This window comes from Solea solea, chromosome 18 (assembly GCF_958295425.1).
Source record: "Solea solea chromosome 18, fSolSol10.1, whole genome shotgun sequence".
NCBI lineage: Eukaryota > Metazoa > Chordata > Actinopteri > Pleuronectiformes > Soleidae > Solea > Solea solea.
Genome location: NC_081151.1, coordinates 6,489,783 through 6,504,379, shown reverse-complemented (window position 1 = coordinate 6,504,379; position 14,597 = coordinate 6,489,783). Strand labels below are relative to the sequence as shown.

Below are 14,597 nucleotides of genomic sequence, written 5' to 3'. Positions count from 1 at the left end.
TAACTGTTGTTTGTTTCTGAGTTGTGTGTGTTACGTTGTCATTGTTGAACTGTTTAAGCTAAAGCTAATGTGCATTTTAAGGTCAGCCTTAGTTAAGGACGCACGTGAATCAGTGACAATGATTAGTTCGCGTTCATGGATCATAGCGGCAAGCAATGAGTCAGCCATTTTGATTGTTTCAGTCATGTTTTTATATATATATATGTGTGTGTGTGTGTGTGTGTGTGTGTGTAAGAATAGTTTAACTGCAAACGAGGAAAAATGTGTATTCTTGATTGGATACAAATCTCGTTAAGTTTAATTTGTGTAAATATATAATGTGAACATGATTCAAATGTGGTTAAGACCAGTGCTTCAATGCGAACAGAATAACAGAAATAATTTGTGATTGCAATGAAAACGTTTAAATGAATATGAAAATAAATATAATCCGGGTTGAATGGAGAATGAGCAACAGTTATCCTGCGTCACTGAATTATTTTATACTTTCAGTATTATCTATATATCTGTTAGCGGGGACCCAGTCGGGACCCGCTACGTGTGTGTATTGAAAGTGATTGTGTAACAGCAGAGAATTAACCCACGACCAGAGGAGATGACAGGGTTAAGTTTTCACCAGCAAAATGTTTGCTTGCTTTTAAGTAAAAGGCTTTTCTCATGTGACTTCTTCTACTTCGGATTAACAATAAGCTTGGTTGGAAGATATGTGGATGGTTTAGGGTGCACTCTGTAGATACGCTCCAGAATACTTAAGCCTGGCACCCCTCTCCATTGTGGCATGGACCTAGTAGTACCTCCTTCTCAAAGGCCTTCCTGGGGTAGAGATGAGCCTACCTTAACTTACCTTAAGCTGTGCTGTGACTGCAATGTGATATGTACTCCTTTGTATCACTGAACAAAGTATTCAAGTATATATCTGGCAGCTCATCAGAAGAGAAAGCAATCCATTCAAAAAAGGCATTCCAAATTGTACTTGCATAAGCTATTCGACAAACAGACTACATGGAAAGTGTTGATATTGTCATTCGTAGATGCACTCATGCTTGAATGGGTTATCTAAATTTGTCTATGTCATATATTACTTCATATAGGGCCTGTGAAATAAAAAATGTCTTCCTCTCTACAGTAATAATTCTTGAATGATCAAATTAGTTAAACAAACACAAAAAATATAGTGTTGAAGTCACAGCCAAGACATAATATTCATTTGTAAATAGTGGATGGTGTACTATGAGTAGTAGTAGTAGTAGGTTACAGCAGAAGTTAAACCTTTAGAGAGAAGATGCTGCTTTGTACCAGCGGATTTCCCCAAAGAGCAACAATAACCATATTGCTGTGTCAGCCAGGCCTTTACTGCTTCAGGTAAAATCTATTTAGGGTAAATAGCCTAAATATCACGTGGCAGTGACTTGGACACGGCGAAGATGACCAGCTGAAGTTCAAACTGAGCATCAGAATGAGGTGGAAAGGTGTTGGTGCAAGACAGGGTGATTCAGAAAGGTCCATCTCTTAGCACACATGAAAATACAGTTAGACTGTGGCGATTTGGCTAAACTCAGCCACAATATCTCAAGATAATAGAGGTCCCACTTTGCAGGGGCATATCCTCCGTCAATTGTATAATCAATGGAATTACTAAAAAGAAACAGGTGTTGGCGTCTGCAGCCATCACTGTGTCCAGCAGGTGATCACTGACCTTGTTTCTCATCACTTGGTGAGTGAATGGTTGGTCAGAAACAACCAACCATTCACTCTGACACCTATGGTCAATTTATAGTGTCCATTTTTAGTCGTGATATAAAGTAGCAATATTTGTGCAGAAGTCACAAAAATAGATAGTTTTTTTCCTTTTCTTTTCGTTCATAAAAACGAGCCGAGTGAACTTGTACATAAACATTTTGAGTACTTTTTGTGTGGTGTGTTTATATAGTTGGTGAAAATGAATTATTTTTTTCATTGTTGTGCCATGGTTGTGTTGAAAAAAGGATATAAGACATTTTATATCGCACATTCTTATAACCTCTGTATATACTGTAAGTTTAAACATAGTAATGGAAAAAAAGCAGCCAAAATGCTCTGTGTTCTAAGGGTTAATATATAAAAAAAAAACCAGCAGAGGTGAATGTGAGCCTCTACCATGAGTGGTACACATTATATGAGCCAAAGTGTTATATTTATAGAGTTTATTTTCCATTACTGTCGAGACAGTTTTGACATTTATACTGATTTTTACACGTAAAAAATGACCAATGTCTTCTGTGTTGTTCTGGCTTTGTGCTTTAGCGTCTGTCAGTACTGTACACATAAAGTCTGGAGAGATAAGATACAGAAGAAGAAAAAAATGTATGAAAGAAAAGGGGAAATGTCACATTCAATTTCATTTGGAAATCTTTCAATGTCAAGTAAATCTATACCTCATTTCCAGCCAGCAGAGGAGTCATGGGGTTTCACCGGGGGACACCTAACTGACTCCCCATTCAGATGTCTTATTAGTGTCAGTGCAGGCTGCCATATTTATAAGTGACTGCTGAATGAAAGCAGCAGTTTAACATAATGTTCTACACCTCTTAAATTCTGCTTTATTCTGCACAGAAACGGTTGGACTGTGTCTCCACTTGATTATGGACAGTTTGTGGACACCGTCAGAGCGTCGATTTCCACCATCTTCCGGTGGTTTCATCACTACAAGCAGCCCGTCAGTGTCCAATCTGACGACAGTTGTGAGACTTTTTAAGACCATTTTTTCAAGGCCACTCTGATCAAATCTAAATCCTTACATGCATGAAATAATATTTGCCCAGTTAGCAGGTTCATCTCGTCAAGCCTTAATCCATGACGTGGATCCGAGAGCGAGGAGGAGAACGCAGTATCTTTGAATAATTTTATTATTATGATTGTTGTTGTTATTTTACTTTTTTAACAATCACATACATTTACAATATGTAAACACTTCCTGTTTTATTTTGGTAACTCACCCCTGTTGCCCCTCTTCCCAGTCTCTGTCCTGTTTTCCCACCCTCTTCCTCTCCCTGCTATTCTCCCTTTGTCAACCTGTGTCCAGCATTGACCTCATGTCTTTGCCGCTCTGTCATATCTGTCCTTGAGTGCTTAGCTCGCTGGAGGGCTTCCGATTTTTTAATTTATTTATTTTTTAAATCCTGCCTTGCCTTTGCCTGATTTGTGTTTTTACGCTGCCTCAAGGCTACAGAAGTCTCATAAACACTCAGATGGGGGAGCGTGATGTGAAAGGTATTTTATCGGTAGTTATATTTAACTTTGTCCCTTGATGCAATGAAATCCTGTGCATTAGTCCTTTTTTTTTTTTATACATTTTCTGCAAAATTTAAAAAAAACTAATGGACTAATGGAAATGTGGTATGATCTTAGCGGTTAGGGGTCATGTTGCTGATGTGTGTTGATACATACAAGTTTGAGTGGCTTAATTCCGTTCTTCTTTTTTTTTTTTTTTAAATAAGACGTGGAAAAACCAATAACATGGCATGCGTTTTTGCTAGTGTATCTACAAGTTTAAAGGACAAGTGTTTCCTGGTGAATGAGATTATTTTTCCCACTTTAAACACACGTGAGCTGCAACACTCACTCCTCGCCGCCATTTTGTCTGAAATGTTCTCACACTTACACTTTGAAGGAGTAGCACTGAAGTCTGAAAATTTATTTTTGTTTATTTGTTTACTTACAGTGTGAAAAAGTGTTTGCCCCCTTCCTTTCTTATTTTTTAGCATGTTTGTCACACTTAAATGTTTCAGATCATCAAACAAATTTAAATATTTGTCAAAGACAACACAAGCAAACACAATGCAGTTTTTAAATGAAGGTTTTTATTATTAAGGGAGGGAAAAAAAATCTAAACCTATGGCCCTGTGTGAAAAAGTGTTTGCCCCCTAAACCTAATAACTGGTTGGGCCGCCCTTTGCAGCAACAACTGCAATCAAGCGATTGCGATAACTTGCAATGAGTCTTTTACAGCGCTGTGCCTTAATTTATTAACATTTCTCATAAAGTTTTCACATCGTACAGTTCCCTGACAATAGTGCCGTTCCTGGGATGCCACATGACCGCACTTTGCTGTGCTCGCACACAGCTGTGACGTCACTCTGGGAAATATGATTTTTGTGGACCTTTTATGGCTTTTAGGAAGGTTTAATTTACAAATGTGAAACTTCATGAACTAAAATTTCATGAAACTTCATGAATTAAAAATATAGATTACAAAGATATCTACATGCCTGTGTCCATGTCTCGAGGTGTCCTGTGGACACTTTTACAGGCGTCTCTTTTACTATTGTGGTCAATGGGAAAATTGCTTTTAGTATTTTTTGTTGCAGTACCAAGAGTGGCCACCATGACATAATGTCTTCAAGGCAGAGGGGGCAGTGCTCTATCCAGTTCTCATAATACATCCATGCCATGGAGTGCATTGTCACTTTAGCTAGATTGTACTGCCACCTGCTGATGAAGGGAGGCATTATTGAGATAAATATAACATATCAAAAATCTGTGACTGTAGAAAGAGAGGAATGCGTGAGCTGGCGATCCACAAATGCGCAATAACAATTCACAAATTTTCAGTTTTACGAATGTCATATTATTTGTAAAAATCAATATACAAGTTACAAATGGGTTTTATCTTATTTGTGGATCTAAAAAACACGCATGCAAATCCAGACTGTCTCAAAAATCCGTAACTGTGGAAAGAGAGGAATGTGTGTGCTGGCGATCCACAAATGCAGAATCACAATTCACAAATGCAATTTTCAGTTTTACAAATGTAATATTATTTACAAATACAAATCTATATTTGTAAAAATCAATATACAAGTTACAAATTAGATTTTTTTATTTGGATCTCAGAACACCCATTCAAATCAAGAAATATGTGTGGATCACCCTCTGCACATATACAAATATTATTGGAACAAATTTAACGCCATACGTCACAAAGCACAGCCCTTGTGTATTTGAGATCAATATTTGATAAAGCCTGCTGTGAAAGATAAGGGGGAACTGAAGCGTCTGTGCAATCACTCGTCCATCAACTCTGCCCCTCTGTTCAGCAGTCCCGCTCTCCTCAGCACCATGTCCACGTTGGGAATCAGCCTTTCGTGGAAGTCCCACAGCCGTTTGTCCACATGGAGCTGATCTATAGTTAGCGCCCCCTGCAGTGGCACACGGACGTGGATGAGCCGGCAAACTTGTGGTGGTACTTTGAAATCCTGTCCAAACTTCTTGAGCACCTCATGCACTGAAGTTTGCTCCACCATCCTGTCATGCACAGAGACACACATGAATATATATATATATATGTATGTATGTGTATATATGTATATGTATATAAATATATATTTATATATATACGTGTGTGTGTGTGTATATATGTATGTATGTATATATATATATATATATATATATATATATATATATATATATACATATACATACATACATATACATATACGCATGTCTATATACAATAAATATTTATCTCTTTACTGACCATGTCTGGATCAGTATTCCAAAACCTAGTCTTACTGAGGCAGAACCTCATTTCTGAGTATGTTTAGGGCAAAGATTTGAACTGTGTTTAGGTTAAGGTAAGGTTAGGGTTGGACACAAACTGGTTATAGTTAAGGTAAAGGAAAACACTTTCAGAGTCCTTAAAAGAATAGCTGCACAAACCTGTGTCTGTGTGTGTGTGTTGTCATCTGTGTAAACTACAAGTAACTTGACTTAAAGTTGACTTTATCCTCAGCATATACAACTAAATGAAAACATAAATCCTTGGCCCTGATAGACTGAACCCTAACCCCAGAACATTGTGAACGTGTTTGGCTTTGACCTTGTTTTGTCATTGTGAAAATGCAAATACGGTACAGCACTGGACATTTGCTCGTACATTATTTGAATAGTGAATTCACCACGCTACCTTGGTTGAATTATTATCTTGTGTGGGTGGTACACCTTTCTGTCTGGCTCCTCGCTATAAATGTGTTCCAGAAGGTTAACTCCCGGCACCCCGTTCCATTGCGGCAGGTGGAACCTTTTACTTGGTTCAAAGTGTTTTTTAGGGAAGATATGGTTCTCAATGAGGAACACACCCGTCTACAAAGCATGGAAGAGGAGAAGACGGTAGAACTGTTAACATATTAAACTTCTCTTTGAGTCTGTCTTTTTCAATACACCGACATTTGGGTGCTGCTGTTGGAGCATGTCCATCAGGGACGTCAGGTTGGTGTGCTGGTACGGCATAACAATCTCGTCCATGTCGTTCAGCAGGACGTAGCGTGATCGGGCCATGGATCTGTAAATGCACTCGTTAAGTGAGGTCAGCTGGCCATAATAGTGCAGTTCGCCTCCATGCTCTGAGAACAACCAGCCCTTAGAAGGACTCAAATATTGGTCAATGGGCCATGGAACCACCTCCACGAAGCCCTCCTGGATGTAGGCCTGCAAGAGGCGGTCGAGTTCTGGGCCACAACTGGTGTTATAGATCACCACCCTGTCCACAGAAAGCAACCTGGGGATGAAATATTAAGTCATTACTTCACATTAGCATGGGCTTAAGGTGGCACAATTGAATTGGATCCTGCCAGCAAGAGCAAGACATGGTCGCTACAACAGAAATGACATGTTTGCCTAATTCCAGTATGGAGTTCCAGTAGCTGTCATGCAACAGTTGGAACCAAAACTATGCAATTTGGCAGGAAGTAGCACCGTTCAAATCCATAGACGTATATAGTCAACAGCATGTATACCAGGCCATCATATGTCAGGCGACGCACAACAGGAGAACATTTTACTGGATCACCAAAGATCCCGAGAGACAAAAGCATTGGATCACTGCAATAAAACTCACTCAAAGCAAGAGTCCAAGATGGATTCTGCTTTTGTGGCGATCACTTCATCTCAGGCACAGAGTCTAACACCAGGCAACTTTAATGTCTTGTTAATTTGACGTGCTTTTATTATGATATGTTGATCAGAAGTTGAAAATGCTGGGTTACTCCAAGTCTGGAATAATGTCCATTGTGCCTGTTACCACAGTCGTGAAAATAACCTTTGGGGACATTGTGGGGGTCAGATAAATTCATCTACTGAACGATCTCCGTGGATTTAAAGCTTGCGCAGTGAATTCTGACGGCTCTGACACTGGCATTGGCACATTGGTCATTTTCATGAGTTACGTGATGTCTGGAGCTCGATTGCTGTTGCTAAGGAATGCGTTGCAAAGAAACACTTGGTTTAGTTTACCCGGGGAAAGCATCTAGGCCTTTTAGCAGCGGCTCTTCACTTGGCAGACTCATGAGTGAAATGAAAACATCACTAAAGCAAGTTGAGACGTTGATAGGGAAACACAGCACAAGTCCATCAGAGACTGCGTGATAAAGATGGTAGATAACCTTCTTTCCGGACATAAAAATATGTGAGCATGACTAAAGTTGGAGTTGTAAGAGAGAAGGCGACGTCGTTAATGTGTGACAGAGTTTTCTGGTGTTGTTGCTCTACTGACCTGTACATCTCCAGGGTCTGGGCGACCTGAAGCACATTGTTGTAGTCTCCAAACATGTTGGAGATGCAGACTGTGAAATCAAACTGAAATGTGTTATACACATTGTCTTTCATCTCTTTGTTTCTTATGGGTAACCAAAGCTGGTCGGGTTCAATGTCACTGTTTGGCCGAGTCACAAGAGTAACGTGTGTAGCAGAGCAGTTTTCAGGAATTGGACACATGACATCTGTAGTGACGTAGGGAAAACCAAAGTGGTCTGAGTGCACCATAATCTCTGATGGAGTCGGGACTGACATGTGACCATCGCACCAGAAATAACAGTTCAGGGGGTTGATGGAGTCTCTTTTAAATATGCCAATGATGCGTATATCCAAGCCCTTCCTCCTCTGGTCCATGAAGGCTGACACCAGTAGATGTTTGGTGTTGTTGAGGCGGGTGAAGGTCTGCTCAGAGATCTGAATGTCTGAATTTTTTGGAGGCCTACCCATGGTTGAGATGTGCCTGTCTGCCCTGGATGTTAGTCCGGCGAGGATGAAAATTAAGACCATGGCAGGAATAAAGAGGAGGAGGAAGGTCATTCTTAGTGCTTTCATCTTGGATGAAGAGCCAGACGTCATAGATTCAAACCTGAGGCAGAATATGAAATCACATTTTGAATCATTTGATATTTCAACAAGGTCATTAATGCAATAAAGAGGTACTACTACTACTTCTTTGTAGTAGTCAAAGGCTTTAAAACGTTTGATAATTCAACCGTTTATTTGATCATTTCTCTCATGTATCTAAGAAAACCATGTTATAAACCTGTGAATAATTTGATTGATAACTTGACTAGTCATTCAGTCACAGATGAGGTTGATTACCAACGTGAAGCAGTACTAGGAGCCACAGTTAGAGAAACAGCTTGATTGCATCACGACCTCAATCCCTTCAGCCCATCTGTGTGGAAAAGATGGTGACGTAGACTTCATTGTTTGAATGGCTAATCTTGAAACCTGAACCTTTCTGCACCAAACCACTCCTTGATTTCACACATGTAGAGAAACCAGAACAGGCATACACAATGACACTCACTGATACATGCTGAATGATGAATGAAAACTAGTGCGGCTTCCCATTACCAGCTTTGATTGACACATTGGACTGAATATAAATTATAAAGAAGAAAAAACCCCACATTGCAGTGTTGCTTTACCTTTGATTTATATCCTTTTTAGGGCATTTCTAGCCTTTATTGATGAACAGTCAGCGTCAGGGGGGTGGGGTGGGAGAAAATAAAGGTGGAATTGCTGCAATGGCCCATGGGGCACCAGCTCTACCAGCTGAGCTATCTGACGATTTATATTCTTTTCTCTCTTTTGCTCGGATCAATAGTCAAGAAGTCATCTGCTTTGCCGCATATGGAAAATATCCATGGTAATAAATTTGTCAAAAGAAAGAGTGAATCATTTTCTTTATAATGTTTTCAACAATATTCTTTCTATGGAATAGTTGGAAGAATCGGTGATGGGCTTAGTGATGCTCCAAAGGATAACACTTCAAATGCAGCCCATGGTTTTACACTCAATTTTGTTGCGACAATAAAAGAAGCTTTCGCTGCTGCCGCTTCTGCTGCTGTTAAAAGAGGGCAAAATACAAAGTGGTGTCAAACTTTAGTGTAAACAACCAGCTTCTTTCTTTCTGTCCCAGTGGCAAATTAGTTGTGTTACAGCAGCAGATGAAATGTATATATATATATATATATATATGTATGTATACACATACATATATACATATATGTATATAAATATATATATATATATTTATATATATATACATACATATATGTATATTTAATCTATTTCATCTGCATTTCATCTGCTGCTGTAACACAACTAATATATATATATATATATATATATATATATATATATATATATGTATGTATGTATAAATTACTTCCGGTGGCGACTGACTGCCCACCAGTGACACTTGGTCCGAGGTTTGAAACTGCTAAACGCTAATTCCGCACTTTTTAGACCCACTCGTAGGGGGACGGGACCTCATTCCCAGAATGTAAACAGTGTCCACCATCTTTGCTAACAGTCATGCTAACAGGACCAAGTGTCACAGGTGGGCACGTGACAAAGAAAAGAAGGAAGATATTTCTCCACTCAGCACAATTTTTCAAAAATACTGCCCCTATTCTAGTAATACAAAGCTAAATGCAAATCGGTGAAGTATTCCTTGAACATGGTTGCCACCGCGAAACTACTTCCGTTTGAACAGCTGCCTTGCACGGCCCACTTAACCCCTCTCACTCAAAGGCCACATCATTCAAAAGAAGCGAGCCTCTTTGTCCCCTGATAATGTAAACACTCTGGTCTGCCTCAGTAACTGGCTGAATGAAGTGACAAATTTTCAATGTTCTGAAGTTTTTGTGATATTTGCACTGCATATGGGCACTTGTTTGAAATGGAACTGGACATCAAGATGGTTATCATTTATGTTACTAGTTCATATATGAAATAATTGCCATTTCAGCTGATGTCTAATTTTATTGGCCTCTGTGATTTTGATATTGTGTTGCCCTTTTTGAGTGCCAAATTTGTACTTCGCAGGAGAGAAACTGTGTTCCAAGTTTAAAGAAAGCCATTAAAACAGGCTTTGAATTTAAATATATACAACGTCCACATTATTGTTAGTTTAAGGCAGCAAACATGGGTTTTTGTTTTGTTTCGCCTAATGAAGATATGATGTTTTGGCCCAAATATTCAATTGCTTACAAAGAAAATTGGCCCTCGACCACATTTACTTGAGCTGATCCCTGCTGTACAGCATTCACATACATGCTGTACTTAAACTTACCAATAAATCACTACCAATTAATCATTTATAGCAAACACAGTCAACCTGTGCTAATCTAGATGAAGGCTATAATATCATCCGATGTTAACACACACACTCAAAGTTCTCAACGCACAGAGTTATAAAGTAATACATACATAAAAATTAAATACTCTTATAATCCCCCCCCATAGTATGCAGAATAAAAATTGAACGCAATTACAGTTCAAATTGAGGAAAAACATGGACATGTGACATAAATAAAAGAGGGAGTGAGAGAAACAGAATCAAATTGGGTTAACACAAAAGTAAAACAGCAAAGATATAATCTAATTATGAATAAAGGGACAAATAAATAGAAAGAAAGAAAGACAGACTAAGGTAGAGAAAGGTATAAAATATCACCTTTGAAAGTCGTTTCTATCCACATGTGTCCAAGCTTCTTTAGGAAAAGAAATAGAAATACTTAATCCACAACAGGATCAACAACTCATAGAAGTATTCCCTTGATGTCCCAGGTTGTGAATGACGATCTGTTGATTTAACAGTAATAGAACATAACCTGACGTAACACATCATGAACTGACGGTCAAAGAAAACCTCACTAAACTAAATTAACTCAATACAGGCTTCCTACAACCTTAATACATTCAAGTCACAATCATCAATTAAATACATTTGTCCATGTAATACATTGATTGGATCATTCTTTCTTCCTTTCTTTCTTTCAAACAGCATGTGTTTGTTCAGCTCAGGGCGTGACCACCTCTCTGCTAGGCAACGCCACACTCCCCCAAGACCCCCCCCCCCCCTCCTATTGTTCCAAACAGGGTTCCAAACAACTTGCTGCTCAGGTATAGTCCCAACATTAGAGAGAGCGAACCAAAGTCCAATACGAATGATTATAATTGTTAGTGAGGGAAATCTACCTGCTCCTTGCCAGCATACTAACTGAACCTGTAGTATGCAAATATAAATCACATTCAACCACTGTCAAACACGTTTTCACAATTTGGATTAAGCCATTAAAATACCAAGAAGACAAACAACTAAAAATGTTACGAATGTGATTCCCTATCAAATCTTATCAATCGACAAGTGAATGTGTTAACACACGATATGACAGAGCGGCAAAGACATGAGGTCAATGCTGGACACAGAAAAAAACAGGAAACATGAACCTAACCAAATAAGATGCGAAACATGAACCGGGTCCACACATGGAGCATTGAGTGGTAATCTTATGTGGCAGTGAATGATCCGACACACTTTATATGGAACCCTGAACACTGTTCCAAAAACTCTTATCGCTAACCGTGAGAGGCAGGGCAGGACAACTCATACAGTGGTTTATACAGATAAATAAATAAAAATGATCAGGTTCTCAATAGTATTTCAATTTGGGGGGGCGTGAAAACATTTCTGTACGGGGGGAGGGGGGGGGCATGACAGAAAATAATAGAGAACCACTGCCTTAAGCTGATGTGACAGTGCTGTGCTGTGACTGCAATGTGACATGTACTCCTTTGTGTCACGGAACCAAGTATTCAAGTATCTATCTGGCAGCTCATCAGAAGAGAAACAGTCCATTGAAAAAAGGCATTCCAAATTGTACTCGCATAAGCTTTTCGAAAAACAGACTACAGGAAGTGTTGACATTGTCATTCTTAGATGCACTCATGCTAGAATGGGTTATCTCAATTTGTCTATGTCATATATTACGTACTTCATATAGGGCCTGTGAAATATAAAATATCCTTCCTCTCTACAGTAATAACTCTTGAATGAGCATAATTGTTCAAATCAGTTAAACAAACACAAAAAATATACCTGTCCAGATTTTTACTGACTGATCTGATCAGGGGCCATGACCATGTATGGCGGGAACAACTCGTCTTTCTGAAAGTTTATTTCACACACACAGTTAGCGGTAGTTAGACTGCAGTTGGGTTAGTTAGGTTGTAAAACGTCGTACAGGTTCTGATGACAGTAGTTTTACAAATAGGTTGTAAAAAATCGTACAGGTTCTGATGATAGTCGTTTTACAAAGGCACATACGAAGGTTAATATATAACAAAAGAGCTTTGATAATGCACTTTAAAGGCAACAGTGCTTTGATACCAATTACAACAATAAATAGATGAATAGAATGATATCTCTGCCTGCTAGAAAGTTCTACAATAGCGTTGAAGTCACGGCCAAGACATGGTATACATTTGTAAATAGTGGATGTAGTACTATGAGTAGTAGTAGTATGGTTACAGCAGAAGTTAAACCTTTAGAGAGAAGATGCTGCTTTGTACCAGCAGATGTCCCCAAAGAGCAAACAATAACTATGTTGCTGTGTCAGCCAGGCCTTTACTGCTTCAGGTGAAATCTATTTAGGGTAAATAGCCTAAATATCACGTGGCAGTGACTTGGACACGGCGAAGATGACCAGCTGAAGTTCAAACTGAGCATCAGAATGAGGTGGAAAGGTGACTTGAGTGACTTTGAATATGGCACGGTTGTTGGTGCAAGACAGGGTGATTCAGAAAGGTCTGACTCACTGGGATTTTTTCACTCGCAGCCGTCGGTAGTCTTTGCAGAGAACGTTCCGAAAAAAGAGAAAATATCCAGTGAGAGGCAGTTCTCTGGGAGAAAATGCCCATAAATGTCAGAGGAGAACGGCCCGTCTGGTACAAAATGATGGAAAATAACCACTTGTCACAACCAGTGTATGCAGAAGACCATCTGTTAGCACACATGAAAATACAGTGAGACTGTGGCGATTTGGCTAAACTCAGCCACAATATCTCAAGATAATAGAGGTCCCACTTTACGGGGGCATATCCAATACACAATAATTGTGTAGAGGTCACAAAAATAGACATTTTTTTTCCTTTTCTTTTCGTTTCATAAAAACGATTCAAGCGAACTTTGAACTGTTTAAATTTCACAAATTCAATCAAGTTACTTTTTCCTCAGGTGTGTTTATATAGTTGGTGAAAATGAATTATTTTTTTCATTGTTATGCCATGGTTGTGTTGAAAAAAGTATATAAGACATTTTATATCGCACATTCTTATAACCTTTGTATATACTGTAAGCAGCCAAAATGCTCTGTGTTCTAAGGGTTAATATATAAAAAAAAACCCCAGCAGAGGTGAATGTGAGCCTCTACCATGAGTGGTACACATTATATGAGCCAAAGTGTTGTATTTATAGAGTTTATTTTCCATTACTGTCGAGACAGTTTTGACATTTATACTGATTTTTACTCGTAAAAAATGACCAACGTCTTGTGTGTCGTTCTGGCTTTGTGCTTTAGCGTCTGTCAGTACTGTACACATAAAGTCTGGAGAGATAAGATACAGAAGAAAAAAAAATGTATGAAAGAAAAGGGGGGAAATGTCACATTCAATTTCATTTGGAAATCTTTCAATGTCAAGTAAATCTAAACCTCATTTCCAGCCAGCAGAGGAGTCACAGGGTTTCACCGGGGGACACCTAACTGACTCCCCATTCAGATGTCTTATTAGTGTCAGTGCAGGCTGCCATATTTATAAGTGACTGCTGAATGAAAGCAGCAGTTTAACATAATGTTCTACACCTCTTAAATTCTGCTTTATTCTGCACAGAAACGGTTGGACTGTGTCTCCACTTGATTATGGATAGTTTGTGGACACCATCAGAGTGACGATTTCTACCATCTTCCGGTGGTTTCATCACTACAAGCAGTCCGTCAGTGTCCAATCTGTTTAGGGACGACAGTTGTGAGACTTTTTAAGACCCTTTTTTCAAGGCCACTCTGATCAAATCTAAATCCTTACATGCATGAAATAATATTTGCCCAGTTAGCAGGTTCGTCTCGTCAAGCCTTAATCCATGACGTGGATCCGAGAGCGAGGAGGAGAACGCAGTATCTTTGAATATTTTTATTATTAGGATTATTGTTGTTGTTATTTTACTTTTTTAACAATCTTTAACAATCACATACATTTACAACATGTAAACACGTCCTGTTTTATTTTGGTAACTCACCCCTGTTGCCCCTCTTCCTGGTCTCTGTCCCGTTTTCCCGCCCTCTTCCTCTCCATGCTGTACTCCCTTTGTCAACCTGTGTCCAGCATTGACCTCATTGTCTTTGCTGCTCTGTCATATCTGCCCTTGAGTGCTTAGCTCGCTGGAGTGCTTTGGATTTTTTTATTTATATATTTATTTTTTTAAATCCTGCCTTGCCTTTGCCTGATTTGTGTGACTG

General features: G+C 39.0%; 1 protein-coding gene across 1 annotated transcript; it reads right to left on the bottom strand.

Annotated features, from left to right (window-relative positions):
- Nucleotides 1-5,042: 5,042 nt before the first annotated feature.
- LOC131444849 (uncharacterized) lies at nucleotides 5,043-11,052 on the bottom strand. Its single transcript, XM_058615531.1, has 5 exons — nucleotides 10,760-11,052; nucleotides 7,529-8,155; nucleotides 6,205-6,535; nucleotides 5,945-6,120; nucleotides 5,043-5,283 (listed from the first exon to the last, which is right to left on the bottom strand). The coding sequence occupies exons 2-5, from the start codon at nucleotides 8,143-8,145 to the stop codon at nucleotides 5,043-5,045; spliced, it is 1,365 nt and encodes a 454-aa protein (XP_058471514.1). The 5' UTR covers nucleotides 8,146-8,155; nucleotides 10,760-11,052.
- Between the last annotated feature and the right edge of the window lie 3,545 nt (nucleotides 11,053-14,597).